This window comes from Lissotriton vulgaris, chromosome 2_1 (assembly GCF_964263255.1).
Source record: "Lissotriton vulgaris chromosome 2_1, aLisVul1.2, whole genome shotgun sequence".
In the NCBI taxonomy this organism is placed as follows: domain Eukaryota; kingdom Metazoa; phylum Chordata; class Amphibia; order Caudata; family Salamandridae; genus Lissotriton; species Lissotriton vulgaris.
The window spans coordinates 1741824172-1741852131 of NC_141687.1; the positions used below are offsets into that span (position 1 = coordinate 1741824172).

The window sequence follows — 27960 nt, forward strand, 5'->3', positions numbered from 1 at the left end:
CCATCTCGCTTCTCCCGTTCCCTGCAAAAGTCATCGAGAAGACCGTCAACAAGCAGCTGGCCACCTTCCTCGAGACGAACGGATCCCTCGACCTCTCGCAGTCTGGCTTCTGAGCCAACCACAGCACCGAGACCACCCTGATCGCAACCACCGATGACATCCGAGCACTGCTTGACAACAGAGAAACAGCAGCCCTCATCCTCCTAGACCTCTCCGCGGCCTTCGACACTGTCTGCCACCGTACACTAGTGCAGCGACTCAGCAACGTCGGAATCCAGGAGAAGGCACTGGAGTGGATCATCTCCTTCCTCGCCGGAAGGACACAGAGAGTCCGCCTCCCCCCGTTCAGATCTGAAGCCACCGAAGTAATCTGCGGCGTTCCTCAAGGCTCCTCGCTCAGTCCAACCCTCTTCAACGTCTACATGAGCCACCTCGCAGACATCGCACGCCAGCACAACCTCAACATCATCTCCTACGCCGACAACACCCAGCTGATCCTCTCCCTCACCAACGACCCCGCCACCGCCAACCTTCACGAAGGGATGAAAGTGGTAGCCGAATGGATGAAGAACAGTCGCCTGAAACTGAACTCGGACAAGACATAAGTCCTCATCCTGGGATCCTCACCCTCCGCCTGTGACGACTCCTGGTGGCCCCCCGCCCTAGGCAGCGCACCCAAACCAACAGACCACACACGCAACCTGGGCTTCATCCTGGACTCCTCCCTCTCCATGACCAGACAAGTCAACGCCGTCTCCTCGTCGTGCTTCAACATCCTGCGCATGCTACGTAAGATCTTCCGGTGGATCCCCACCGAGACCAGGAAGACGGTCACCCAGGCCCTCGTCACCAGCTGTCTGGACTACGGCAACTCCCTCTACGCCGGAACCACTGCCAAACTCCAGAAGAGACTCCAGCGGATCCAGAACGCCTCAGCACGACTCATCCTGGACATCCCCCGTCGCAGCCACATCTCCGGACACCTGAGAGACCTGCACTGGCTCCCGGTCAACAATAGAATCACCTTCCGTCTCTTCACCCACGCACACAAAGCCCTACACAACCAAGGCCCAGGATACCTCAACAGCCGCCTCAACTTCTACGCTCCCAAACGCCAGCTTCGATCGACCGGCCACACCCTCGCCGCCGTCCCCCGCATCCGAAGAGCCACCACAGGGGGACGGTCCTTCTCCTACTTCGCCGCCAAGAGATGGAACTCCCTCCCGACCCATCTCCGCCTGACCCAGGACCACCTCGCCTTCAGGAAGCAACTCAAGACCTGGCTGTTCGAGCAATAGCGGACCCCCCTCCCCTAGCGCCTTGAGACCCTCTGGGTGAGTAGTGCGCTATATAAATGCTTTGATTGATTGATTGATTGAATATTGTGCATACATGCCAACATTTAGAAGAGGAAAGTGGGAGATTAAAAAGAAATTATTCTGAGAATGTATATCCCCCCTTTAACTTCTATTGAAGGAGTGTCAATTTCAGACGGGAGACAGCCAAATTTAAGACATTTGAGTCTCCATCTGAATCGGGTCTGTTGGCATGTAGGATTGTGAGAGCCTTCTTCAGAACATGTTTGAATTGTATGACCCTTTTTTTGCTAATTCAAGCTCTATTTTGTCAAGCAATATTAAAGGTTAAAGGTTAAGATACAAAAAAAGTTAGCTAGAGAGAAAGTTAAATTTTTGAGGGGGCCCCTTTGGAAGATGGAGGCCCTTGGCAAGTGCCCACTTTGCCCATGCCTTAAAACGTATCTCGCTGTGAGGTATATTGTGTGACATGCACACCTGTGTGAGCCCCTAGAAGGAAATACGTCCCTGCTGGTTATCCACGGCAAAACATGAAATGTCCCCCATGTGATGTTAAAAAGGTAATCAAAGCACATTCCTTTCTGCTAAATAGTTTATGTGTTTAATGTGCCCACTACAACGATTTGGGTGTGTGCCTGATAGCCACAAGTCCTGGTAGGCAGGGCCGGATTGGCCGGAACGGGCATCAGGTGTTTCCCCGGAAGGCTAGAAAGGTGGACGGACGGTTTTGTTACCAGGGGGCCAGTTTTGCAGTAGTGCCGCAATATCTGCCCCAGTAACAAAATCAGCAGGCCAGTGTAATCTACTCCTCATTCACTTTCATTTCCAGCCTCCGTGTGTTTTGAAATATGTTATGGTTTTAAAAGCACAGAGTTCCTATTATATACAGTTTTTTAGCAACAATAAAAGTGTCAAGTTATCACTGATAATTAATATTCCTACTGGAGAAGAATTTGTTTTTTCTGGAGACAGTTTTGACTCGTCTAATGTAGCACAGAGGATTAACAGGCCTGCTGCAAAGCATACAGATCACAGAACTGTATTTTATGTGCATAACTCAGAGGGTTACTTTGGTAACAATGTATCTGTAAGAAACCTATGTTAGTTATAGATTCCTTACCGCCCCACCCATCCTCCCCGTTCTGCGAACTGACTTCTAGGGATAGGGACTCCATTCCAGGGCCCTAGTTATGTGCACCAGTGGTCAGTGTCTTGCATGGCTCTGTGCTTCTGGCATGGAAAGTCGTGTTAGAACTGACGTCAGCGTGCAAGGGTAGCGTCTAAGTAGACACTGCAACGCTAACGACAGACACGGAGTCAACCAATGCCACCTACCGACGCGCAGGGGTACTGCTGAGAAAAAATTCTCCAGATCCAGTCTGACACCTGGGGGTAATTCTAAGGTAAGGAATCTATAACTAACATATGTCTCTTACAGATACATTATTACCGAAGGAAAGTAACTCGTTCTTCTTGATCATTGTTAACCATAACTTAATTTTCAGATACATTGACATTTAATTTAATTTACTTCTCCTCTAAGAGTACGTATGATTCTTTTGGTAGCACTTTGTCAGGGTACATCAGACGTTTGTCATTCTCAGATTGCTGCCAAGGGAAAGAAGAATAGACAGGGATCTCATACATATGCCAAATTTACGATGTACTTCAACAATCTGATTTTCATCTAAATTACAATAGCCTGTCATTATTTCATAATTTCTGTTTCAGAAGACACATACTTGTGTAACTGCGCTTATGTATTAAAATTGTTGTCATTTATGTCCTTTGCCCGGAAGCATATGCATGCTGCTTTGGGAAACTCCCTGCTGGGCACATGCTCTTGGTGGCACTTGGGTCAGAGACGAGAGGAGTGCACACACTGTTTTGCGTCTATTACAGACTTAAAATAAGTCCATAAGGCCGCATATACTGGCCCTATCTCAGTGTGTTGATTTGTCACAACTGTGTGTCTCCTTTCTGAGCCCACTTAAGTGGATTATTCCAACACTCGCCAAGGATGGATGCGGGCCACCATTCCGCACCCAATTGGCGAGGGTATGGTAGTGGCCCAGGAAAGCAGACCAGTGACGCAAATAGGAACAGTCCCTTCAGGAGCTAATCAGGAAATCAAAGCTCGCCTCCCAGTACAACACCTCTGCACAATTTATTGAGACGTGTGCATGGAGGTAAGGACACATACTTAAAACAAATCAAAATGCTTGTGTCTGGCAGTGTTTTCGAATGGGGCAGAGCTGGAAACGTGGTTATTTCCCACAGTAAGATTAGGGTTTACTCCTCAATATTGTGGTTGCATGCTAGTCATACAAGCTAGTCTGGCTTGTGTTCAATATAGCATGTGTAACATATTATTTTGCATACACAATATGAGTCCTGGGGTGCTCGGGCAAATGAAGTCACTGGGCTGCAGTTATCACAAATTGATTGTCATTGCTTGTGCCTTAGGGCTCCCAATGCTATATGTCCACAGTGCTATAGTACTATTAACTAGTTTACACTTCACACGTAACTTCAACTTTGATACCCATGTCTCTGTTAAGGAGCTCAGACTTGATGCTTGCTCTCCACTCCCTCTCAGTTAATTTGACGTCTTGCTCAAATTCTCTTTAATTGTCCTCTCGTTTTCTGCTCAGTCATTGCCTCTACCACATTATGATTTGTGAAGCTCCCTCTGCACCAGCTCCAGCCCCCTCCATGCAGGCGGGCAACTAGAGCCAAATTTCGGGGGGTGGGAGGGTGGCTGAAAAATATTGCGGGGGGGCTAATTCTTCCAACCATAGACAGAGTGGCTGTAAAAAGGGGTGAAAACACAACAATAGCCTCATTTACAAGTAAATGGTCTTTTAAAGACCTCTTAAGTACTCGGGTGCGGCTGCAATTAGATGGTCGCCAGCCCGGGAAGCTGTCTCAGCCCGGGCTGACGCACACGACAGGGGGGGGGGTTCTGAAGCCCTGTGAGCCCAATGGGTGTTGCGCGCCTGCCTCCATGGCAGTGTCCTGAATGCAATAACAGCGTGCGCTATGGTGCCTTCACCCAGCACCATGTATTCTAGCATTAACCCTATCACCAGTTTCTCTTAATTCGCATGCTCACACCAGCCAGGAAAAGGGTCACAGACCCAATGTCCAACAAGCATTTACAATGCTATGGTCTCTGCATTATTAAAGGTAGAGCTATTGGCATTGCTCATGACATTTTTTTCTTTTCTTTTTTTAAAAAACATAAATAAATGGTATTGTCATTTACAATGGCAATAGGCGAGCATTAGGGAGTAGTAGAGATTATTCGCGGGCTCAGGGCCACACACACAGAAAGCCACCCACACACACACAGAGCCACCCACACACACACCGAGCCACCCACACACACACAGAGCCACCCACACACACACAGAGCCACCCACCCACACACAGAGCCACCCACACACACACAGAGCCACCCACCCACACACAGTGCCCTACACACACACACAGAGCCCCACACACACAGAGAGCCACAACAACGCGCCCACTGATTCCTCAGGGGCAGAACGCTAAAAGTTTCAAAACAAATCCTTTTCGTCCCTGCCCACCCTCGAGAGTTATCTCCCTGCAAGTAACAAGCACCAGTGTATTAAATAATTGCAGTCACATGTGAAAATGTAACAGTCCGCGTGAAAGGCAAAAGAAAAAAAAAGTCCGTTACTGGTTATTGCAGCTCAAGCAATGTTAAAACTGTGAGGGGGTGCAACCACATCAAGTATGAACTGCAAACACAAACTCTCAACAACCACGAGCATGAAGGTGGCTGGAAAACGTAGAGCAAGCTCAACTGCAGTCACCGACTATTTATTCAGTGACTGAGCCTTGTAGTGCTTCAGCGTCCTGTCAGCAAGCGAGGGAGGACAGGGGTCCATCCCGTCACAAGCAGCAGCTCACTAGGAGGTATACCGTCTTTTAACCAGAACAACTGCCAACTAAAGAGTAGGGAAACTTCTACCCACCCCACAGAGCAAGGACTGGCGGACGCGCCTTCTCATACTTGGCGGCTAAAAGATGGAATGAGTTACCTGTGGACCTCAGACACACCACTAACTACCTCCAATTCCGCCAAAAATTAAAAACTCACCTCTTTCCCAAAAACTAACCCCCCAGCACAGTTTCAGTAGTCTTCTTTTCTTATAGCGCCGTGATATCTCATGGGATGAGTGTCGCGCTCTACAAATACCAAAATAAATAAATAAATAAATAAAGAATAATAACGCACACAACAGACAGAGCCGCGCACACAAACACACAGACAGAGCTGCGCACACACACAGACAGAGCCACGCACACACACAGAGTCGCACACACACACACAGACAGAGCCGCACACACACAGAGCCGCACACACACACAGAGAGCCACGCACACACACAGACAGAGCCACGCACACACACACACAGCCAGGCACACACATACACACACAGCCAGGCACACACACACACACAGAGCCACGCACACACACAGACTGTGGTAGGATGGCACCGTGGTGCTGTGGAAGGATGGCGCGGTGGTGCTGTGGAAGGATGGCGCGGGGGTGCTGTGGAAGGGTGGTGCTGTGGAAGGATGGCATGGTGGTGCTGTGGAAGGATGGCGCGTGGTGCTGTGGAAGGATGGCGCAGGGGTGCTGTGGAAGGATGGTGCAGTGGTGCTGTGGAAGGATGGAGAGGTGGTGCTGTTGACGGATGGAGTGGTGGTGCTGTTGACGGATGGAGTGGTGGTGCTGTGGAAGGATGGCACAGTGGTGCTGTAGAAGGATGGCGCGGTGGTGCTGTAGAAGGATGGCGCGGTGGTGCTGTAGAAGGATGGCGCAGTGGTGCTGTAGAAGGATGGCGCGGTGGTGCTGTAGAAGGATGGTGCTGTGGAAGGATAGAGTGGTGGTGCTATGGAATCATGGGGGAGTGGTGCTGTGGAAGCATGGGGGAGTGGTGCTGTGGAAGCATGGAGGAGTGGTGCTGTGGAAGCATGGGGGAGTGGTGCTGTAGAAGGATGGTGCAGTGGTGCTGTAGAAGGATGGCGCAGTGATGCTGTAGAAGGATGGCGCAGTGGTGCTGTAGAAGGATGACTTTACTACCTCGCAAAAAGGTTCTTGGTGAAGTCATATCACTCGCTATTGTTTTGGCCTAAAACTTTATTTTATCATTTTTATTTACAGAATTGCAATTGTGTTAACAATTTGTAAAACTGTCAGAAGCTCGAGTCACAAGACAAGGTTTTTGCTTTGAAATATAAAAGTTGTCTTTGGAAACGTGTGTATTTTATTCACAGGCCATTCAGTGAATTGGAACGCTCAGCCTTAGTCAGGGAGAGGAAGTGAATGAGTGATACAAAACAGGACACTCTCTGTACCTGGTTTTGTGTAAACTGGCTTGCTTATTTGTGATTGTGGGTTTTAAAGCTGCGTGAAGGATCCCCGACGTACTGTCGTGCTGCCTACTATAAGCTACAAGAAAAGAGATGTGATCGATAGAGAGACAGAGACGAGGGTGGGGGCAGTGTTTTGAGTGGGCGGAGTCTTGCGGCGGTTCTAAAAAGCAGGTCCAGAGAGACTTTTCTCTATCGGAGCTCCCCATTTTTTAGCCTTCATTCTCCGGGTGAAAAAATAAATCTTAACTCTGCAGCAGTACCACTGCTTAAAACCTATGATGTATCTACAGAGAGACTATGTATAGTTCTTTCACAGTCTCATGTCAGAACGGAAGCATTTTCAATATTATATACAACAAAGCCATAGTAATTGCTTATTGCTCTTATACAACTAACAACCATTGACAAAAAAAACAATATTCCTGGGTTGTTGTAGGTGTAATGTTACTTGCTGTATTATCCATCTGGATGCAATGAAGCAGCAAAATACCAGTCTGGCGGCACACTATCCTAAGCATAGCTTTTAAGCTTATTGCGTTTTTAAGCCACGCCCTCAATTATATCGGCGACACCCCTTTGAGAGACCCTCCAGTTTTTTCATCCCATTTAAAGCCCTGGGTGGGGGGAAGGGAGAGGGAGATTGATAGAAACAAAAGAAGGAGCGTTAGCAAACAGCTGCTTGTGGTGAGCCCGTGTTGCTGCGTGTGAGAGCTACGCACTCCTGCTGCCCGCGCTCAGTGAGGCGAAAACCATTGTTGTTGTTGAGGTGCAGAAATTCTTTGTCATTAGCAAATTGTTTGTGACCCAGAAGTGCTAGCAATCCCAGCTTCCTAAGTATTTCAAACTGGGGGCTGCGGCGTTGCAAAGTATCAGCATTAGTTCCGGGTTGTTTCCGTTTGTAGTGCTTGTGTTTCAGCTGTTTGACGCTTTCTTTTTGCGGACTGTACTGTGTTTGTGTTTTGAGTGTGTGGAAAGTTTGCATTTGTGCTGTCTGTCTGCTGCTTGGGACAGCTGTAACACTATTGTGTGTGCTGTACCTACGCTATGTGTGTTGCCTCTGCCAAAAATCACCAGACGTCCGGTCTGCTTTCCTCTATTTTATGAGGGTGAGATAATATGGTGTTCTTGATCCAGCTGGAAAAAAACACATTATTTGGCTGTGGCACCAGGGTGATGGTGTGTTAGGCTGGCCTTATGGTTTAGGGTGGCTAGCAGCTCATCACTTCTGTGTGAGAGCACCGTGTAAATCATGGCATTCTTGCACAAAATACTCGGTGTGAAGATAGCAAACTTCACACACTTATTTATGTTGTTTATTACTTTGAGTTTTGTGTACGGCCCTGGACATGTCACCTTGAGTCTAAACATCAGGGATATTATTTGCAACATGGTTCTTGTAAACTTCCCTCAAATGGGGGGGGGGCGGGGGGGGGAGGATACACTGTCACGACCCCCATTAATATGTGCTGGTGTACGTATGCATGGGGCAGCGGGCTGTGGCAAAGGGGTTGAGTCACAGGGCTGTGGTTACAAGTCGGCTAGTATTGAAGCACAGTGTCAGTGCCATTTTTAGCTCCCTCCTCCGATGCCCGGTCCCTGCAGGTCTGCCTCAGCCTGGGTGCCCCGCGGTCAGAGTCTGGGAGCTGCCTGCCGCCGGTCCCGGGGCTCTGTGTGTGCTGCGCCTGCCTGGACGGAGGAGGGCTGCGGGCAGAGGGAAGGGGGGGCGAGAAGAGACGCAGGAGAGCTGCGGGCAGAGGGAAAGGAGGGGCGAGAGCGGGACAAAGGAGAGCTGCGGGCAGAGGGAAGGGGGGGCCAGAGCGGGAAAAAGAAGAGCTGCAGGCAGAGGGAAGGGGGGGCGAGGAGAGACGAAGGAGAGCTGCGGGCCGGCACAATCAGGGGCAGAAGAAAACTTACCTGGAGTGGCAGCGAGGCTGTTCCGGGCAACAATAAAAAAAAAATGGCGGCCGCAAACGTCCGAAAATTTTGGATTCGGGGGTGTGTTTTTGGCGTTCTGAGTGATGGATGACGTCACAGGTCGAAAGAACGCAAAAAAACACACCCCCGAATCCGGAAGAGACGGGGCTTGAAAGGAGTGTTGCCCCTCTCCTCCAATGGCAGGCCTCCGTTTAGGAAGCCAGCCAATGGAGGAGAGAGGCGGGTTCAAGCCCCCATACTAGAAATCATTAAATCTCCTACCGGAGACTTGCCAAGGGCAGCCTTACGGTCCTCCACCTAAAAAGTACTCCAGACGTAACCAATCCCTATGTAGTTGCTAGTTTAGTATAATCCTTTTCCTGGCAGTTCTAGTACAGCAACTCTGAGCCTGCATACAGCAACATGTTGTAAACACTCTTCACCACACCACAAAAGGTTCAAGGGGAGTGTCGAAATCTCAAAGAGAAACTACTCCTCCGACTGAAGAGTTGGGGCCATGACCCAAGCCAGTTAAACTGGGCAGAGCGTGTCAATGCAAAGATTCACTTGATTACACGAGGCGAGCACTTCCGCCCTCTGAAGAAAAAAAATCCTTTTGGAAGTATTGCAGTCAGTTGAAGCACATACAGGAAATTTTACAGCTTCGAAAAAATGAGGCATTGCATTGCAAATACTTGTTTAGAAAATATGCCCTGCTCACGAACACACACTGATCTGCAGCCTGACTTAAACACCCAATACCGAGAGAGCGTTATCCACTCAAGAGCCCACGGCCGTCTGCACACGTGCAGGCTGAGGAGACTAGCAGACAGCGCCACTCGACAGTAATTCATTTTCCGTCCAGCCCGCATTCACTTTCAGTTTGCATGTCGATAAAGCGCTGAACAAAAGCCGAAGAAAATAAATAAATACGGCAGCCTATTTGACTCGTGAAAATTCATTTCCCCTCCGCGCAGGCTCGAGTGGTGGCGTCAGATTTAATGTTCTGCGAGGAGTGAAGTGCTGCTTCTGCATTTCACACCCCCTCTCTCTCCGGCCCGGAGGGGTGAATCTGCGCCCCCCTCAGGAATCTTTCTTCTAAATAGACAGTCTGATAGATTCTGTGGCTCGCAGGGTCAGGAGAATGCTTGATGGAAATCGGTTTAATGGCTTCCGAGCGGCTCTATTCGCTCGGGTGTCAGGAGGGTTTCATCTGCGGCGGGAAAAAAATGTGGGATGAAGATAAAAAGCTTCTCATTTACATCTGCAAAATGTTCTTGCGGGCAGGACAATATGTCAACCCGTTCAAGAGGCTGTAAGAGGAGGCCTTTATATCACCCGCCGCAGATGGGTACCAGGGCTCTGATGTTGTATCAGTGGTGCAACAACATTTGAGACCCCCCCTGCAAAGCGCATGGAGGAGCTCTCCAGCCTTTGTTACACTTATATCTGTTTTTTTGTATTTTGCACTGCCATTTCTCGGCTCCCGAAGTATGTGGGATAGACCGCTCTAGAGAACTGATTCCTGTATTAGTTCTGGCGCTGCGCGTTTTACATAGGGGTGTGGGAGTTGTCTTTTTTGCACATTAAACCCATCATATTTGAACTTACGCTAACCTAGGTTGTGTTTACACTGTCCTCCATCTTGCATCGTCACTGACTGTCGCGTGTTAACTGTTGCTATTTTTCGTGTTCCAAGTAATGAACTGCAAAACTCACTAATAAACTGAGAGATGTTTCTAAAGTCAGGGCGTTATGTAGGATTAAAAAACTCGGTTGGGTCTCTCAAAGGGGTGTGGCCAATGTAATTAATGGCGTGGCTAAAAACACTTGAGCAAAAAATCTATGCTTAGCATAGTGTGCCACCCAACTTGTATTTGGCTGTTTCTGTCATTGCATCCAGTTTATGATAAAACAAGTAACATCATACCTACAGCCAGTCAGGACTATTTGCTTTGTCAATGGTTATTAGTTGCATTAGATAAATAAGCAGCAACTTTGGCTTGTATATAATATTGAAAAAACTTCCACTTAAAGCCCGGGTGACACCACAACGATGTTGCTGCTCCTGCGTTTCACACATAGAAGGGAAATCCAGAGAGAAAATTACTCTCTTTAAAGGTTTTCCCTTCCCCCTACAACGCTCACTTGGCATGACGTCATGCCGTAACTTCACTAGTGAGTAGTGAGCATGGGTACATCCATGTGCCTGCTGTCACTGCAGTCCGGGAAAAAATGGACTGCCTGTGCCAGGGCACGAAACAGAGTCCGATAGAGACCCGTTTCGAGGCCCCCTTCAAAAAACTGCCGGTGCTCAGCACCGATGAGACCCGGCCCACTTAAAGCCCTGCCTAGAAACCTTTTCGCTTTCTACCTAACCAAGGACATTTCAATTGTCCCAGGCTGTTGCCACACAATGTATCAATTGGATTGCTAAACTAACTGTGAGAATGTTTGCAAATTCAATGTAGTACCATGATAGGAGTATCTTTGAATGTGTTTTTTAGTAAATTGTTTCTTATTGCTCAATTCCTATTAGTGTGTTTCCTGAAAATCATGTGCCCATGAAGAATGTATGAATGTCTAGGTCTATGATCCTATAAAAGGATGTGAAGATTTCTATGTGAGAGAGAACCTCCCCACTTTAGAGATGAATCTATACCGGATTTCACTCAGAACTGTAGTGCGTTGTACTTCTGATGTGTACGCTTTGCCACTAAATGATTCTCTATGGCATACTCTTTGCCTTTTAAGTTTTATATAAAGCATTGAAATGACAATCCATGCCTGTCCTTCTTACAAGAATGTTATCACCTGCTACTTTATTAAATTGATTTAATTGAAGTGATGGCGCCTGTCGGGGAGCACCAAAATCTGTATCAGGGCCATACTGCTTCTGGTCCTAGTCGTTGGCACCCCCTTTTGAGTCGGATTTAAGGTAATGTGGTTGGTGTTGACAGTTTTGGTGGCCGAGATGGTTCCGATTGGAGCAACTAATTGACTATAGAACTGGGTACTGCACCTTCATGGTCCAGATGGTTTGCCACATGATCAAAACTTGACCCGGTTCAACTCGATCCTGGTTCCAGAAAGACAAGGTGGCTGACGAAAAGCAAAGACATGAGTATCAATAGCGATTGCGTGCAAAATGCGCAAATGAAGTAGTTGCGGAGTAGTGCATGTTGGGAGTTGTAGGCGTATAACAACGGAATGCAGTGGACGGATTTTGAGAGCAATTATTATATGGCTCTGATTGTATGATTCGTGGGTGCAATAATTATTGTGTTTTTGATCATGTTCTTGGATTTTTGAAGGGCGATACCTCAAGTCAGAACATTGAACTGTTGAACTTGCCTGCTAAGTGAAGTGTACTCTGAGATGCTATCAGATGCACCAAATTAGAGAAGTACATTTTTCTTCCACTGATGAATTAACAAAGCTCGGTGGTAGTTTGTTCCCTAGTGCATAGGGATTGGAAGCACCAAGTATAGTAACTTTCACAGGTCGAAGGCTCACTATTGTTTGGAAGTAGGTAACTTTATTATCGATATTGAAACCTTTGTGTAGTTGAAGCAAGCGAATGATGAAACCGTTGTGAAAATGGTTCAGAAGCAGCCTGGTGGTATAAGGCAACACGCAGGGATTGGCTGGCAAACGCCGTAGCCACGCTGTGATAGGGTGATCTTTAACAGAGACGCACTGGTATTGGTGGATGGATTGTGCGCTCATTAGCGTGGACAGGGTGAGAGGTTAAAGTGAGGGTTGAACGAGACATTGTTAGAATGGGGAATCCCCTGTCAAAGAAAGAGAAAGAGATAAACAAGGAGGTAAACTTCTCTCCGAAAGGCACTCCAGCTAGGGAAATGGCAGCAAAGAAAGGGTCACATCCGTGCATGTGGGTTAAAAAATGGCACAAATATACATCAAAAGTTGGAGGACTTTGATTCCCGTTCAGTGGTACCTTCCACCTTCCTCGGATAGAGAATTTGAGGAGAAGAATGTACGAATTGAAACCACAGCCAAGGCCCAGGCAATTTGAGCCCCTAAACTTTTGGGAACAGGTAGCAAGCGAAAAGAAAGAAGTTTGAACTAAAAATCCCCAGCAGGGCTCATTTCTAGAGAAGCATGCAGGACGAAGAAAGGTAGAAAAAGTGGAGAGAGGAAGCCATAGAGACCTTTTCTCTGTTAGAAAGTGAAGAGAAGGCAGAGGAGGAACCAAAAAGGGAAATAGAAACAGAGTGAGGAGGTAGATGCCTTTATAGATGACCTCCTTAGCATAAGACCGCCCCTATAACGCAGCAGCTGCTGTACCAAGTACCACTGCCCCACTATCGACTGAGAGGGGAACGGTTTGCAGGATCCCCTACAGAGGTCTGCACACCCCCAAGTTATGCAGAAACAACTGTTCCATCCCTTGGTCCGATACCTGCACCTGTTAAAATAGGTACCTTGTCTTTGTCAGGTGCCCTCATCAATCCCCCAGCTGAAGCATCTGCTAGAACCATCCCAAGTCAACCTTTCCCAAGTATACCTCAGGACTCCGGAAAGAGACCAGGAGTGGTGGCATTAGTTCCCCTACAAGAAAGGAACTCAGTTGGTGGCGGATAGGGGCCAAACTACTTGCACAGACTTTTCAGGAAATTCCCCAGGCCCAGGCCGACCACACAGCATATAAATCTTGTGCTGCTGTAACAGAATTTGAAGAAATTATAAAGGGAAATGTGGGAATGGATTTTCTAGCATATTTTGGGGAGGATGAGCTGCTTTACTTGAGCAAGGAAGCTGCGAGAGTGGCAAGAGAGGCGCATTTGAAGATGGAGAAGGTGGCTGATAAATGTGGAATTGATATAACTAAGTGAAAGAAGCTACGGAATAATGCTGGATGGCAATGACAGAGAGCTACGACTGTTGAAGTTAAGAGGGTTGAGGACACATATGAGGGAACTGATCGAAAATATCCAGGAATGGAGTGATATTGAGAAATTTAGAGAGTTGTAGTCAAAGAAAGAGAAGGTTAGGGTAAAACAAAAGGGAGAAGGGAAGGAAATACAGGGAAAATGGCAAAGGACTTTCCAGTGCGCAAAGTACAGGGAGGAGGCAATGTACATGTCCCATGGTCGCAATCAGACCTTTTCCACTTTAAAAACTCTTTTCCAAAGCTTAGAGAAAATCCTGATGAATGGTACTCTTGGATTGAATAGTTTGCGACTATTTCAAAGGTTTTGTGGGAAGACTTGTACATGGAGTGTAAAAGAGCAGTCGATTGGCCTACACAAGAACTGCCTCGGGTGGCAGGGAAAATGTCCCTTCACCCATTGTTAAAACCAAGGAGGATGAGATCATAAAGCACCTGAAGACAAAGGTTCCCCAAAAGGAGATGAATTGGCCTGAAATTTTCCCAACCTCTCAAGAGCCAAAAAAATCAGTACATGCTTATTTCGAGAGAATGATGCAGGTGTATAGGGAGCACAACAGGATAAATGACCAGCGGGGAGACAACATGGGAGTATTTCTGGCATCCTTTGTCTATGGACTAGGGCCAGAGAGTAGCAATAAAATCACCCAGGGTGTCCTTTGTTGGCAAAGCAAGCCTGTTGACTAGATCTTACAATATGCAAAATATTGCAATGACACATTAGAAGCAAAACGAAAAGACTGTAAAAAGAAGTTTATGATAGCCCAAACACAGCTAGCTCAGAATGGAGGGGTTAAGGGACTTAAGGTTCAGTTTCAGTGATCCGAGCTAGACCTTGGATTTAGAGCAGTGATTCAGGAGTCTCCACGATCTACAGTGGGAATGTCCCACGAATGGGGAGAGGTCTGGGGAATAGAACAGGGACAAGAATACGTGCCTTAAAGAAGGTTACACAGTGTCACATTTGCAATAGGACATTGTGACTGATTCCCAGGGGATTAATATGGCAGGTCAGGGACAGCTTCGTCCTATACTCAGACCCCCTATGGCTTCACCAAAAGCTCTAAATTCTGAAGTTCTGCCAAATTCCTTCAACCCAATGCAGATGCAAGGAGGTATTTACCATACTCACCCAAACCCTAGGGTACCCCTAAGATGATGTCACAAGGAAGCCCAGTTCCTATGATGTTCAAGACCTCCATGAATCTCAATCGGGGCCAATGACGGTGCCTGAGGGGGTAGGAGGAGTTAATACTTGGCGCAGTCCTGGAAGTGGACTATATGTGGATGGAGAGCTCAACAGACATCCCATATCTTTCCTAATAGACTCAGGAGCCACTCGTTCAACAGTTATAACAGTTGAGGTCCCTAGCCTACGTCTCCTGGGAAAAGAAGGCCAAGTTGTAGGCATTACAAACCAACAGCGCACCTATCCAATCAAAGCCCCATTACCTGTAAAAATAGGAGTCAACAGAGAACAGCATCAGTTTGTAATTTGTGACTCTAGTCCTATAAGCCTGTTAAGACAAGATCTTCTCTGTAAACTCAACGGTGTCATCTATTTGACACAGGATGGGGGTCTTTATTAGAAAATAAGCATCTGACCTCCGGTTTAAGTTGCAGTCTCCGGAACTTGTTGTCAAGTTATATCCAGACATTACAACAGAGGATTTGCCAGTGGATCTGAGAGAGACAGTTAAGGAGGAAGTCTGGGATTTTACAGGAAAAGTAATTGGGTTGATTAAAGGTGCCAAACCATTTAAAATCACCCTTCAACCTAATGCTGCTTTCCCACAGACTGGCCCTTATAAAATGAACCCAGAGGCCATAGTAGGGATCACCCCTGTTATTGAGAGCATGATAGAACAAGGCATTTTGAGGGAAGTTATTGGGAGTCCCCAACTCCCCCAATCTTGGCCTTACAGAAAGCTAATAAAAGGTGGAGGATCGTACAAGACCTCCGAAAGATTAACCAAATTGTCATTCCACACTATCCTGAGGTAATGAACTCTGCTGTGATCTTGTTCTAAATTTCCCAGAGGGCGAGTGTTTCACAGTCATGGCCTTTTGTCAAGCCTTCTTCTTGGTTCCGTTACAAGAAGAGAGGCAGGTTCTTTTCATGCTCCATTCCAAGGGAAGACCCTCGTGTGGTGTTGCGCCCCATAAGGGTCAACTGAAAGTCCATCCTATTTCAATCAGATACTTAAAATGAACTTGAATTATCTACAATTACCATGCAGTTTAACATTAATTTAATACACCAACGATCTCCTTATCGCTTTGAGAACCAAAGAAGCATGCAAACAAGACACAATTGCTGTATTCAGCATTTGGCTAAACATAGGCATAAGGTCTGACCTGAGAAGTTACAAAACTGTCCGAGAGAAGTCATGCACTTGGGACATCAGTTAGAGAAGGGAGTGAGAAGAGTTTCATATGAGCACGTAGAGACAGTCCTTTAGATGAAGTTGCCAGCCACTCAGAGAGAGGTGAGGATGTAAATGCCACCTAGGTGTCTTAAATGAAGAGCTCTACCACTAACAAAAATGGAGCTGCCTATAAAAAATTTTATAGAACCAATCGATTTCATCTTGAGTACAACACCCACATCGGTTTATTAAAGTCAAACTACTGGTTTTGTCGGTCTGTTTTTATGTAGCTCTGTCACAGGTTTTGCGGTTTTTAATTACTGAATATAACATGCTTTGGTATTTAACACTTTTGTCTGCATTTCAACATGCTCAACTGCGCCTCAAAACTACTCTGAGACCCGAAAGCGAAACAGATTCCAGCAATGAACTGTTCTGCGGTGCAATGTGGGCCTTTTCGTTAAAGGGCGCAATAGGCGACTGTTGCGATTTCATGATCACGAGGGTTAAGGATTCAGCCCCACTGATAGATGAAATGTTAAACAAGGATATCCCAAAAGTTTCTCTAAATATATAAGTGGTACCCCCACAATGTTTAAAGTTCCTGTTGATGTACTTTGCCAAAAAACCCAGGGGGAACTACTGACGAGATCCTGGAGCTGAGTTGGGTTTAAGTTAAGTTTCCACAATAAACAGATCATCAGAATTTTAGTACTTCATGAAGTCATTTATTTCCAAAGTTTGACTCGAGAACAGGCACTTTATAAGAGCACAGTTCAATTTTTTGATACAGTCTGAAGAAAAGTCATTGGCAGTTTAGGGGTGTGTATTCGCTTGTTGAATCTTAAGGCATGGAATGGTTTTAAAAATGGATACTGAGAAAACGTTTTAGTGAGGTCTGGGTGAGGCATGAGACAAGGGAAGGCATTGCTATAAGATAGTGAAAGTATCTACTGACCTCAGATAGGAAACCAACAGGGTCCCTGGCCCTAGACTCGGTCCAGGCATGGATGGGCACAGACCTGTGTGCCGTTTGGTGTGCCCACTGTGCGGATGTTCTGCAAGTGTGCTGTTATTCCTGATGACAGCCATAAGGCTAGAAAGAAACGAGACAGAAGTATTCCTGCTAACCACAAGATGGCCCAGTAGCCGAGTAACCCCTGATAAGACTTGGTAAAAAAGAAACCTGACCGGCCTTGTAAAGTGCCAGAGTGCAAGATGCTCAGTTAAAAATAGTGCAAAGAAAGTCAAACATGTTTAAAAACCCACAATGCAAAATAAAAAGATAACCAATATCAAATCCAAACTCATACAAAGCTCCCACTCACACGTCTCTAAAGTGGAAATAGAGTTCTAGAAAGAGCCTAAGATTCTGTTAGCAGGGTCTGACCATGTCTTGTCTTTATACAGGCTATTGACTCAACTAAAGAACATGGCAGCCATTGAGAAATCAATGGTTTATACCAATAAATATATTAAACTTATGCAAATGGAATTGGCCAACATGAATCTAAAAATGAAGCAAACAAATGTACGCTTGAACGATCGAGAATACTGATGGCGCCATCCGGATCAGTCCGGTTTTATTCCCCATCGTAACACTGCGTTGAATCTCAGGCGTCTGCATGGAGTTCTCGCGAGGGCTGGGACGTTGCGCGAGCCGACCATCTTGGCGTCCTTGGATGCCACAATGGCTTTTGACACCATTGAGTGGCCTTATTTGTGGGCTGCATTAGCCAAATTTGGTTTTGGTCCCGGCTTTATCGGTTGGGTCCGGCTTCTTTATGAAGACCCGCTTGCTCAGATTGTAGTCAATGGTCGAGTTTCGGTACCATTTAGTCTCGGGCGTGGTACCCGTCAGGGATGCCCCCTATCACCACTCCTGTTTGCCCTGGCCCTAGAGCCCCTTGCCGCCTGGATCTGCTGGGAGCCCTTGATAAGGGGTATTCGGTGGTCCACTGATTATGAAGATCGCATTTCGCTCTATGCTGACAACATATTGCTAAATCTCACCTCGCCCAGGAAATCGTTGATGGTTTTCTGTGATGTCCTGGCTCCTTCAGTAGAAACTCGGGTTTAATTATCAATTGGGCAAAATCATATTTATATGTTCTTTCTGGCGATGTCCCCCTCCTCCCGCGTAACTGCCCCATACAGGTGACACAAACGGGATTTAAATATCTGGGTATTTGGGTCTCCACAGACCCTGTAGCCGGGTATGAGCTGAATCTTCTCCCACCTTTAAGTCGATTGCGGCAGGATGTCGCGGGATGGCGTAGGCTTCCGCTCTCGCCGTTGGGATGCGCGGCCCTTTTTAAGATGTCTTTGCCTCGCTTCTTATACGCCCTCCAAAACACGCTCGACATAGTCCCTGACAGTTATTTTCGTAACATCGAGGGTCTCCAGAGGAAATTGATATGGGACGGTCGACCTCGAATTGGGCTGTCCAAACTAACGCTCCCGTGGTACGATGGGGGTATCGCCCTCCCAGACATCAAGCAATATTATTGGGCGTCCCAGTTGGGGACCATTAATCACGGGACGTATGGTCCTGAACTGAATCCCGCGTTTGCTATGGACAAATGGTTGTTGTTGGGGGGCAATTACTATAGGGCACTGTACTCGAAATCAGCGGTCAGGTCATTGTCAGGGCCTACTAGGACGGCGGTTCGTGTTTGGCATGATGCAACTGCTTCTATGGGTTGGAAGGACCGCCTGACTTTAGCGACCCCACTTTTTGACTCAGATAGGCTTGGTACTCTGTAGCAAGGTGGGAGACCTATGGGTCAAAGGACAAGTGAAGTCGTTTGATACGTTAAAGAAGGAGTTTGAATTGGGGAACTCTGAATATTTTCGCTATGTTCAGGTCCGCCATGCTTTGTTGTCTCTCTTTTCGGTGGGGGAGGCGATACCTGAGTCGTCCCCGCTGGAAGATAGATTGCTAGATGGCCACGTTCCGGATAGTACAATCTCCCTTGTATATAAAAAGCTGATTAATGATAGATCGGGTCTTCTGTTGCCCTTGCATGAACTCTGGGTCCGGGACTGTCTTGAATTAGATGATGAAGACTGGCAGTCGGCGATTTCCTCTCCCAAGGAGGTCGCGATCCCAGCGAGACTTCGACTGGTTCCGCTTAAGATCCTTCATAGGGTGTATGTCACGGGCCCCCGTCTCGTTCACATGGGCTTCTCCGAGGAGGGTTTGTGTAAGCGGGGATGTGGTCTGGTGGGGACATTTCTACATATTATCTGGGAATGTCTTGACGTGGTGGCTTATTGGAACGGGGTGTATGATGTAATGGAAGAAGTTACGGGTGTCCCCTCCTACCGGAGGCCAGACGCTGTTTGCTAAACGTCTGGCAACCCACAGACTATAACGTGACCCAAACCCGGTGGGCGACCCTGGGAGCCATGATTGCTAAACATGATATCGCACAACTGTGGGGGTCCCAAAGACCGCCTACGGTTGAGATGTGGAAGGAAAACATGGATTGTTGCATGTTTCGGGAAAAAACAGTGTATCTGGCCCGGGGCCGCCCCCGGAAATGGCAAAAAATCTGGGGGCAATGGAATAGGTTTCGAGGTGACATATGTACACCACCTGCTGTGGATGATATTGATATCCCACTTTCCCCCTGACCCCACATTCACTGTTTGTAATATCGTTTTGCTTATTGTCTCTCCCCTATGCTCCTCCCTCTCTACAATGATTGCTTATTATTTGATGTACTGTCTACCTGACCTCATGTGAATGAAGCGCTATGCATATTGTGTTTGCCTTGCTTGTTTCACTTAATAAAAATAAATATAAAAAAAAGAGAATACTGATGGCAAGTGTCACCTGAATGGAGTAAGGATATAAGGAACTTGCAGAGTAAGGTGACTGACCTCGAAGAACACAATTGGTGGCATACCATACACATCTGTGACCTTCAGGAAAAAGGAGACAATATGATATACTTCCTGATATCTTTCTTTCCAACTCTACTACACATTGACTTCCAACAGCCACTTGAATTTAATCATGCTCATAAACTGCGATTCCGTCAGCCCAGTGCTCCGAGACTTATGGTCATCTGTCTATTAACTTAAATACAAGAGTGTGCAGTTCTTTAGACAAAGTTAGGCGAAAGGACGAATTGAAAAAGAGTAGGTTTTCAGGTCAGTGGAATAAGCTCCAATAGGAGCAAGTGCCCTCACACACCCCGTAAGATGCCATGCTTCATCATCTGATCATGCTCCTCGTCGGGCCAGTGCTGCAATGCCGGCAAAGGGGCTCTTTGCCGTAGATCTTTCAATTTTGCCTTATGATGAGGTGTGGGTGTGTGGGTCGCGAAGAATGTGTAGTGTGGTAGAAGGAGGTGATTTAAAATAGGTCTAGTGATGCTGATTTGTGGAAGAAGTTCCTTGCTCTAAAACCCATTCCGAAAAATGATACATTAAGTTTGGCCTCCTTGAACCAGCTACAGTGATTATCACCATATATGGGTGCACCCAAGAGTACGACAATTCTGAGGAGCGAGGGCTTCTTGTTCACTTTAAAGGTGTCGTCAGTAGATGCTAGACCTGTGCTATTTACATCAGATACATCAGTATGAGATGACCAAATTATTGAGGTGGAACCTTTAGTTCATGATAAGCTTTACTCTCATACTCACACTTCCATTGGTTTCAGAAGGTACTCCTACACACTCCCCAATAATGATGACCAAGAAAATGGAAGAACAGCGTGTGACAGATCTAGTTCCCCCTTAAAGAAGTGCTAGAAATGTATGCACAGATGGTAGAGCACCTGCTCTCCCTGATATGTAGAAAGAGAATGTGTTTGCCGACCATAACATGGCACACATGTATATATATCGGTGAAGACTGGAATGCTAAGGGTTTCTACTCACCCAGCTAAAGTTTAGAGATCCAGTTAGAGTAAATCATTATTTTATATATTTATTTATGTAACTTTTTTTCACATACTGACAACCACAGAGGCAGTTTTGTTACTCCTCATACCATCTCTATGATGACTGATATACGAATCTTCCAGAAAAGTGAATGGTACTACCTCCATGGCTATTCCAATCTGACCTCCAATGTTACCTGTATGCTAGCCTTACACGTTTCTGAATCCTCAGCGCCAAGACGCCTCCGGGCATTCGTTGCGCTCTATAAATTTAAAAATAAAATAAAATCAAACGGGAGAAAGTCGTTACTTGTATGGCTTGGAAAAAACACTTGTTGGTCTATTACAAGAGACCTACTATAGGCTGGTAAACTAAGAAGAGGCTGGGTGGGTAAAGTTATTGCAGCATTTGAGCCCACAAAATGAAGTAGCCTTACTTATTCATCAAAATTACCTGTGTGGGTTCTGAACACCTGGGATGACAAAACTGGCCACTTTGCATTTCCCAAACGATCCCTACAAGTCTCTCACCTTGTGATTGTATCTGTATATGCCCCCAACCCGGGCAAATCTAGATTCTGTGTGGTAAGCAGAACCCTGACTGAGATTGACTATTCCAATTTATTCGTCAGAGGTATCTGGAACGTCACGACTAATTCAGCTTTGAACAGATCTGGTTCCTGAATCAAACCCTGCAAATCAGACAAAGTGCTCCACAAAGATCTGATGGTGGACAATGCCCTAATGTAACCTTGGCTGATCATTCACCCTACCAACAGGCAATATGCAATTCTGTTGTGCATGCATGACACAGAAACCAGGATTGACTATTTCGTACTCACTGCTCTTCTGTTATTAGCCGTATCCTACTATTCAAATATTTATAATGGAATTTAAGATCACTCCTTAATTAAGCTTGACCTTGATGTGAAATTACAAGCACCAACATGAAAATGATGGACAATGCTGGCCTTGAAATATAGCAACCACAACAAGATGATGGACAGAGTGCTGAAACTTTTCAACCACTCGCTTCCAGTCACAGATCTGGGTTCAATCCATCGTTCTTTTCCTCACTATGCCACCCCAGCTTACACCCAGCCATATGCAAATCAGTCTTGACCCTGCTCCTCATGGGAGGAGTCCAGCCCGAACTACCAGGCCAGGTCCTCCCTGGATCGGAAACAAGCATCCTGTTACCGGTTTCGGAGTTTAACCCCCTCATCAGCCAGGCTAACTTGAATCTAGGGGAACAGCAAGTAAGGGACCCACGTCTGGGCATACCTATGCCACATAGGGCGAACAAAGCAAACACAACAAGTGGACAGGGTGCTGAAACATTTCAACGCTTCACCCCAGTAACAGATCTGGGTTTAATCCATTGTTCTTTTGCTCACTATTCCACTCCGGTTTGGACACAGCCATATGCAAATTATTCCTCACCCTTCTCTGCATGGAAACAGTCCAGCCCGAACTGCCAGGTCAGGTCCTCCCTGGACTGGAAACAAACATCCTGGGACCGGTTTCAGATTTTCACCCCTCATCAGCCAGGTTAGCTCGTATCCAGAGGAACAGCGAGCAAGGGACCCACATCTGGGCCCACCCTTGGCCACTTAGTTATTTATTTTATTTATTTAAAGAGTTTTATATAGCGCTGGCTAGACCCGAAGGTATCAGAGCGCTTTACATGAGAATCAACAATGTAACAGAAGAAGATCAACAATTACACAATACATCAAAAAAAATAGGCAATACATTGGGAGTAGAGAGAAAGGAGAGAGAAAAGTAGTGGGGGGGGGACAGGGGAGGCGAGAAAGGGAGGATAAGGGAAGAGACTGAACATAGCAAACACAACAAAATGCTTGGCAGAGTGCTGAAACTTTTCAATCCACTCACTCCCAGTCAAAGATCTGGGTTTAATCCATTGTTCTTTAGCTCATTATGCCACCCCTTTTTGGACCCAGCCATATGCAAATCAATCTTGACCATGCTCCTCATGGGAACAGTCCAGCCCGAACTGCCAGGCCAGATCCTCCCAGGATGCTTGTTTCTGGTCCAGGGAGGACCCGGTTTGGCAGTTTGGGCTGGACTGGTTCCATGAGGAGCAGGGTCAAGACTAATTTGCATATGGCTGGGCCCAAACTTGGGTGCGGTAGTGAGCAAAAGAACAAGGAATTCAACCCACATCTCTTGACTGGGGTGAATGTTTGATTCATTCAGCATTCCGTCCATCATTTGTTGCTGGTGGCCTTGAATTGTAGGAATCATGCCTAAAAAGAACAAATGGACATTTACCTCAATGATTTAACTGCTATTGCCAGCTGGCAAATCCTATGTCCAAGGCCAAATAAAGATATGATCAGATCAAAGATATGGCTATAGTAAAGTGTCAAACCTTACAGAAACAGCACTCATTGGCAACGGTAATAACCTCCTTGTTGAAGCAATAATGCAAATGACGACATCCGACTTACCAAACAGAATAATATAGGCAAAATTTGAGCTCAACTTGTATCGAAAGTAAAATGGACCTTGACAAGACTTAAGCACAAGACCTATGAACAAGGGAATAAGGCATGTTAATTATTAGTGTTTCTATTTAGACACGACATGGCTTCCAGAGTAATCCCGACAGTATGAACCTACCCAGGGGCATTTGAACATCCTCAAGCCATTGCGACGGGGTTCAGTGACTACTGCTCCTTCGTCTATTCGTGAGACACTGGAGACACATAATCAAGAGACTACCGTTTTAGAGACACTTTAGTTGCCCAGACTAAACCAATGAGTGCCAGCAAATTTGGAGAAATGCATCAGGTAGTGAGAAATGTGTGAGTCCATTAAGGCAAGGGCCACAAATAAAGCTCCTGGGAAGGTGGCCATCCTTTTGAATTTTGTAAAACTACTGCCATTATAATGATACATATTACACAAGGTCTGTGGCGAGGCAATCTCTTTAAGACCTGCACCCTGAATTCAGTAAAGTGTTTATTTCCTTTATACTGAAACAAAATAAAGAGCCATAATTGTACTCTAGCTATGTACCCTTTTCACTTCTCAGTACAGATATGAAGGTATAGGCGAAGGACTTGACCATCTGCTGTACTGATGTTTATCCTGTGCAACATTTACTATTTTTTTGTCTTTTCTTCAGCTTGTGGCCACTTAATGTATTATTGTATATTTAATATAATTCCAGATCTGTATTAGCATCAGTGTTAATCTCGCTACTTGTCCATTAGCCCTTTAACAATTATTATGTTCTTGGCTGAACTTCCTTATATTATGCGATCAACCTGGGCCACTAAGATCATTTTCCTCCAAAGCCTTTAGCCGAAGTGTGCTCAACCCTGGTTTTGCACCATTCTTAGAAAGCATTGATTGTTAGTCACTCTCTCCTCCTACAGCCATTGGCATTGCATTACAAGGTGCTTGTTTATCTGGTCCAAAGAAGTCCCAAACAACTTACAGTAATAGGCACACACACACCTTGGGTACATCGTTATACTCTATGAAAAACGTCTATTTATTCATCATTCACTGGCTACCAAGTTCTCCTTCACTACTACCTACGATGGATGGAGGCATGGTTCAGTCGACTTAGACTTTTAAAAATCCTCGCACTGACTTCCCACTAACAGTCTTCTATATTAAGGCAACACGTTTCGGTGAAACAACACATCAGCCTTTCACTAAGTATTCCTGATACATGAGGGAGGACATCCTTGTGCACCCCTTCTCTTTTTCAAGTTTACTATTTCACTGCTCCATGCTCTCTGTTCCACCCTAGCGTTGAAACCACCACCCATCTTGTTTACTCATGCCACCCTCTCAATATTGTTTCCCTTTCAGTCTCACTACCATTTCCTGGAACCCTCCATACCCTGTTCCTCTTCTCTCGATCCTCCACCTTCTGGTCTCTAAATGAGATGAAGGATCTAGTGAAAGACTGCTGAGGGGATGTCTTGTCACGGAGATACAACAGCAGAAGCACAACAATGTTAATGTGGTTGTTGATATGCCTGGTGGTAGACCCTTGAGAGAATATAGGTCTTCATGCGTCTCTAAATTTGATTCTTGAATTTATGGGGCGCAAGCAAAGCCCTGGGTTTTTGTGTGCAGGGCATCCTGGCCCCTGCCTGTGTCTGCTTGAAGGCTACACCCTCGTCTTTGTGGTAGTCGTGGAAGCTGGATGACCGTGCTCAACACACAATGCTTCTTTAGCCTCACCAAAGGCTGACACTTCAGCTCCTTTCTCCTACCTAAACATGGGAGACATTTACCTTTCGCCTAATTCTTAGCACTTCCACTCCAGGCCCTGATGGTCCAGATGAACTCCTAGTGTCTCTTTTGTCAGCCTAAACCCAGCCTCTGAACATAGCCACTTGTTGATTCTCTGTCTTCACTGTGTTACGGGTGGAACAGCATCTAGAGGTTATTTAACTCGTAGACTGTGCTACATAAATGCCATCCGTTATGCAGCAAGCAGCCAGAGCGGGCTCTGGAGCAGTATTGCTGCACAATGTAGCATTGTTTTATTTTTTAACCTCAGGTGGGTATAGGTCTGTGACATCCCTGTGGGTTGGGCAAACGGTGTTGGTGCTGAAATGAGAACGATGTGCATTGCAACAACCACTGCCGGCTTTAGAGCTGTCGGAGCCCGGAATGACAACCCTCCTTGGTTCCGTCGCCTCCTCCCATGACCTCCTCCTCAGATTCCCCCATGATCATCGGGCAAAAGTGACCATTATCTCTCCATAGCCCCTCTCTGACATACATTTGTTTTAAAGTACCAGTAAAGGCTGACTTTACTGATAAGAATATATAATCTACCCAAACAAACCCTTTTCAGGAACATTAGGAATAGATGAAAGACTGGGGAAAAAACGTAACGTCCTAACCTATTTTATGCAGTTTGCATGCAGCTCTTTGATGACAATTCTTAACAGTCACTATTCTATATTAGGGTTGTATCTTATGAATAGCGGTGGCAAAAGGATATATCACAAAAGCAGTAATCCACTCAGCTATCCACATAAAATTTAGATCTATGATCTGCACAGTACCCTCGACAGGTCTGCACCAGTCGCACTGCCCTAAAGGCGGCCTTGGCAACAACCGCAGCACCTGATACTTCCCACTTGGGCCTTCCCACTTGAGAAAGTTCACCAGGTGTATACTTGCTGACTCCCTCTGCAGCTTGCGAGCAGTTCCTCCCTATTGCCAGTGCGGATGCCGTCCTCACTCCTGTTCTGTAGTATCCTGTACATGTTAATGTTCTGCGATTTATACCACCAGCTCAGCCAGTGCGAATGTGCTGCGTGCTGCAAGAAATGTTGGAGTGATGATGCGTTTTGGAATGTTGGGTACCTGTGAGGTGAAGCTGACGGTTGAGAATGGCTGAGCAGTAGGCAGGCTGCACCTGCTGGGGCTGCTTGACTACAACACCTCTACGTGTAACGTACTTCAATAAATCTACATATACTACATCCTACCTGCGTGAACTTCGTTACTACATGTTCCTTGGAAACTGTACTATTGAAGACTACAATGTGTCTCTCCTATCAATCACCAACTCAGAGATACCTTGTGGCGCTCATGTAGTTGGAGTGTTCTCAGTGGGGAGTGTATCAGACCAAAGAAGGTCAGCAGTTACTGGTGCTTTGTTCTACCGTTGTATCGTTGCTCACCAGTCTGGGCATTGATGTTTGGATGTTGGACTCTTATTCGAATTTCTGGAGTGACCCTGAGAATACAAGATTGGATTAGAGAGGTCACAGTTACTTCTGCTTCTAGACTCCTGTGCCTGCCTCTTGCATATTGTCTGCTCAGACTCTCCCTACAGGGACTTCAGCTAGGTACAGCATGTTAACTTTCAGCATTCACATCTCCAAGATACACAAACACCTGAACGTGGGAAGCCAACTTTATAATTAGCGGTTTGTTTACTTTTCCCCCAGGTACATCGAGATCCTAACGGAGCAGAAGCCGAAGATTGTGTGGGAGGAGCAGATTGCTGAGCATTATTTTGAGTACAAAAAGTAAGTTTTCATTTCCACTCCTCGCCTTTTCTTTGCCTCTGCAATCTAGTCATGCTACATGTGGCTTTTCTTAATTGCCGGGGGGGGGGGGGGGGGCGTATTGAGAAAATGTCTATGCACAGTAGCCTTTACCAACTCTTCTTCCCTAGACACACACAGCCTCCATCCATTCCTTTTCTGATGAACATCCCAGGAGCTCCCTCGTCTTCGTACCCATGCTTCTTCATTCCCTCCTTCCCAGTCTTCTTCTCAGCGTCCAGATTCCCTCTTTACTGCATATCCCCGCCACCCCTCTATGCCTCGCACCCGACACCCTTATCCAGGGCTTTAAGTGGGCCGGGTCTCACCGGTGCTGAGCACCAGCAGCTTTTTAAAGGGGGCCTCGAAACAGGTTCTCTATCGTGCTCTGTTTTGTGCCCTGGTCCGTTTTTGCAGTGACAGCAGGCACATTGATGTGCGATGCTCACACTGCTCACTTCTCACTAGTGGAGACGTTACTGCATGACGTCATGCCAGGTGAGCATTGTTGGGGAAGGGAATCCTTTAAAGAGAGTCATTTTCTCTCTGGATTTCCCTTCTCTTTTTGAAACACAGGAGCAGCAACATTGTCATAGTGTCACCAGGGCTTTAAGTGAAGCTTTTTCAGTATTATATATACAAGGCACAGTTGCTGCTTATTTATCTTATGCAACTAACAACCATTGACAAAGCCAACAGTCCTGGCTTGTTGAAGGTATGATGTTGCTTGTATCATATATCGGATGCAATGACAAACAGCAAAATCGGATGCAATGACAAACAGCAAAATACTAGTGGGGCGGCACACTATATAAGCACAGATTTTTAGTTTACGTATTTTAAGCAACGCCCTTAATTAGATTTGTCACGCTCCTTTGAGAGACCCCCCCCCACACACACGTTTTTGCATCCCACTTAATGCCCTGCCCTTATCTTATTCTACTCCTTCCAAAATGTTTGTTCCTCTGCAGGCTCCAGATACGTCCACTCTCCTGTCACCTGCACGCACCCCCTCTGCAGTTCTGTTCTGTTTTCATTGTCGAGCCAGCTCTTTCCGAGCTCAATATTAGTTATACTG

General features: G+C 46.3%; 1 protein-coding gene across 1 annotated transcript in view; it reads left to right on the forward strand.

Moving 5' to 3' along the window:
* CHID1 (chitinase domain containing 1) overlaps positions 1-27960 on the forward strand; it is a 1807841-nt gene that overhangs the window by 1704307 nt on the left and 75574 nt on the right. The window contains exon 11 of the mRNA XM_086957742.1: positions 26784-26864. Coding sequence (XP_086813868.1) covers positions 26784-26864 — 81 coding nt within the window. The remainder of the gene's footprint in view (positions 1-26783; positions 26865-27960) is intronic.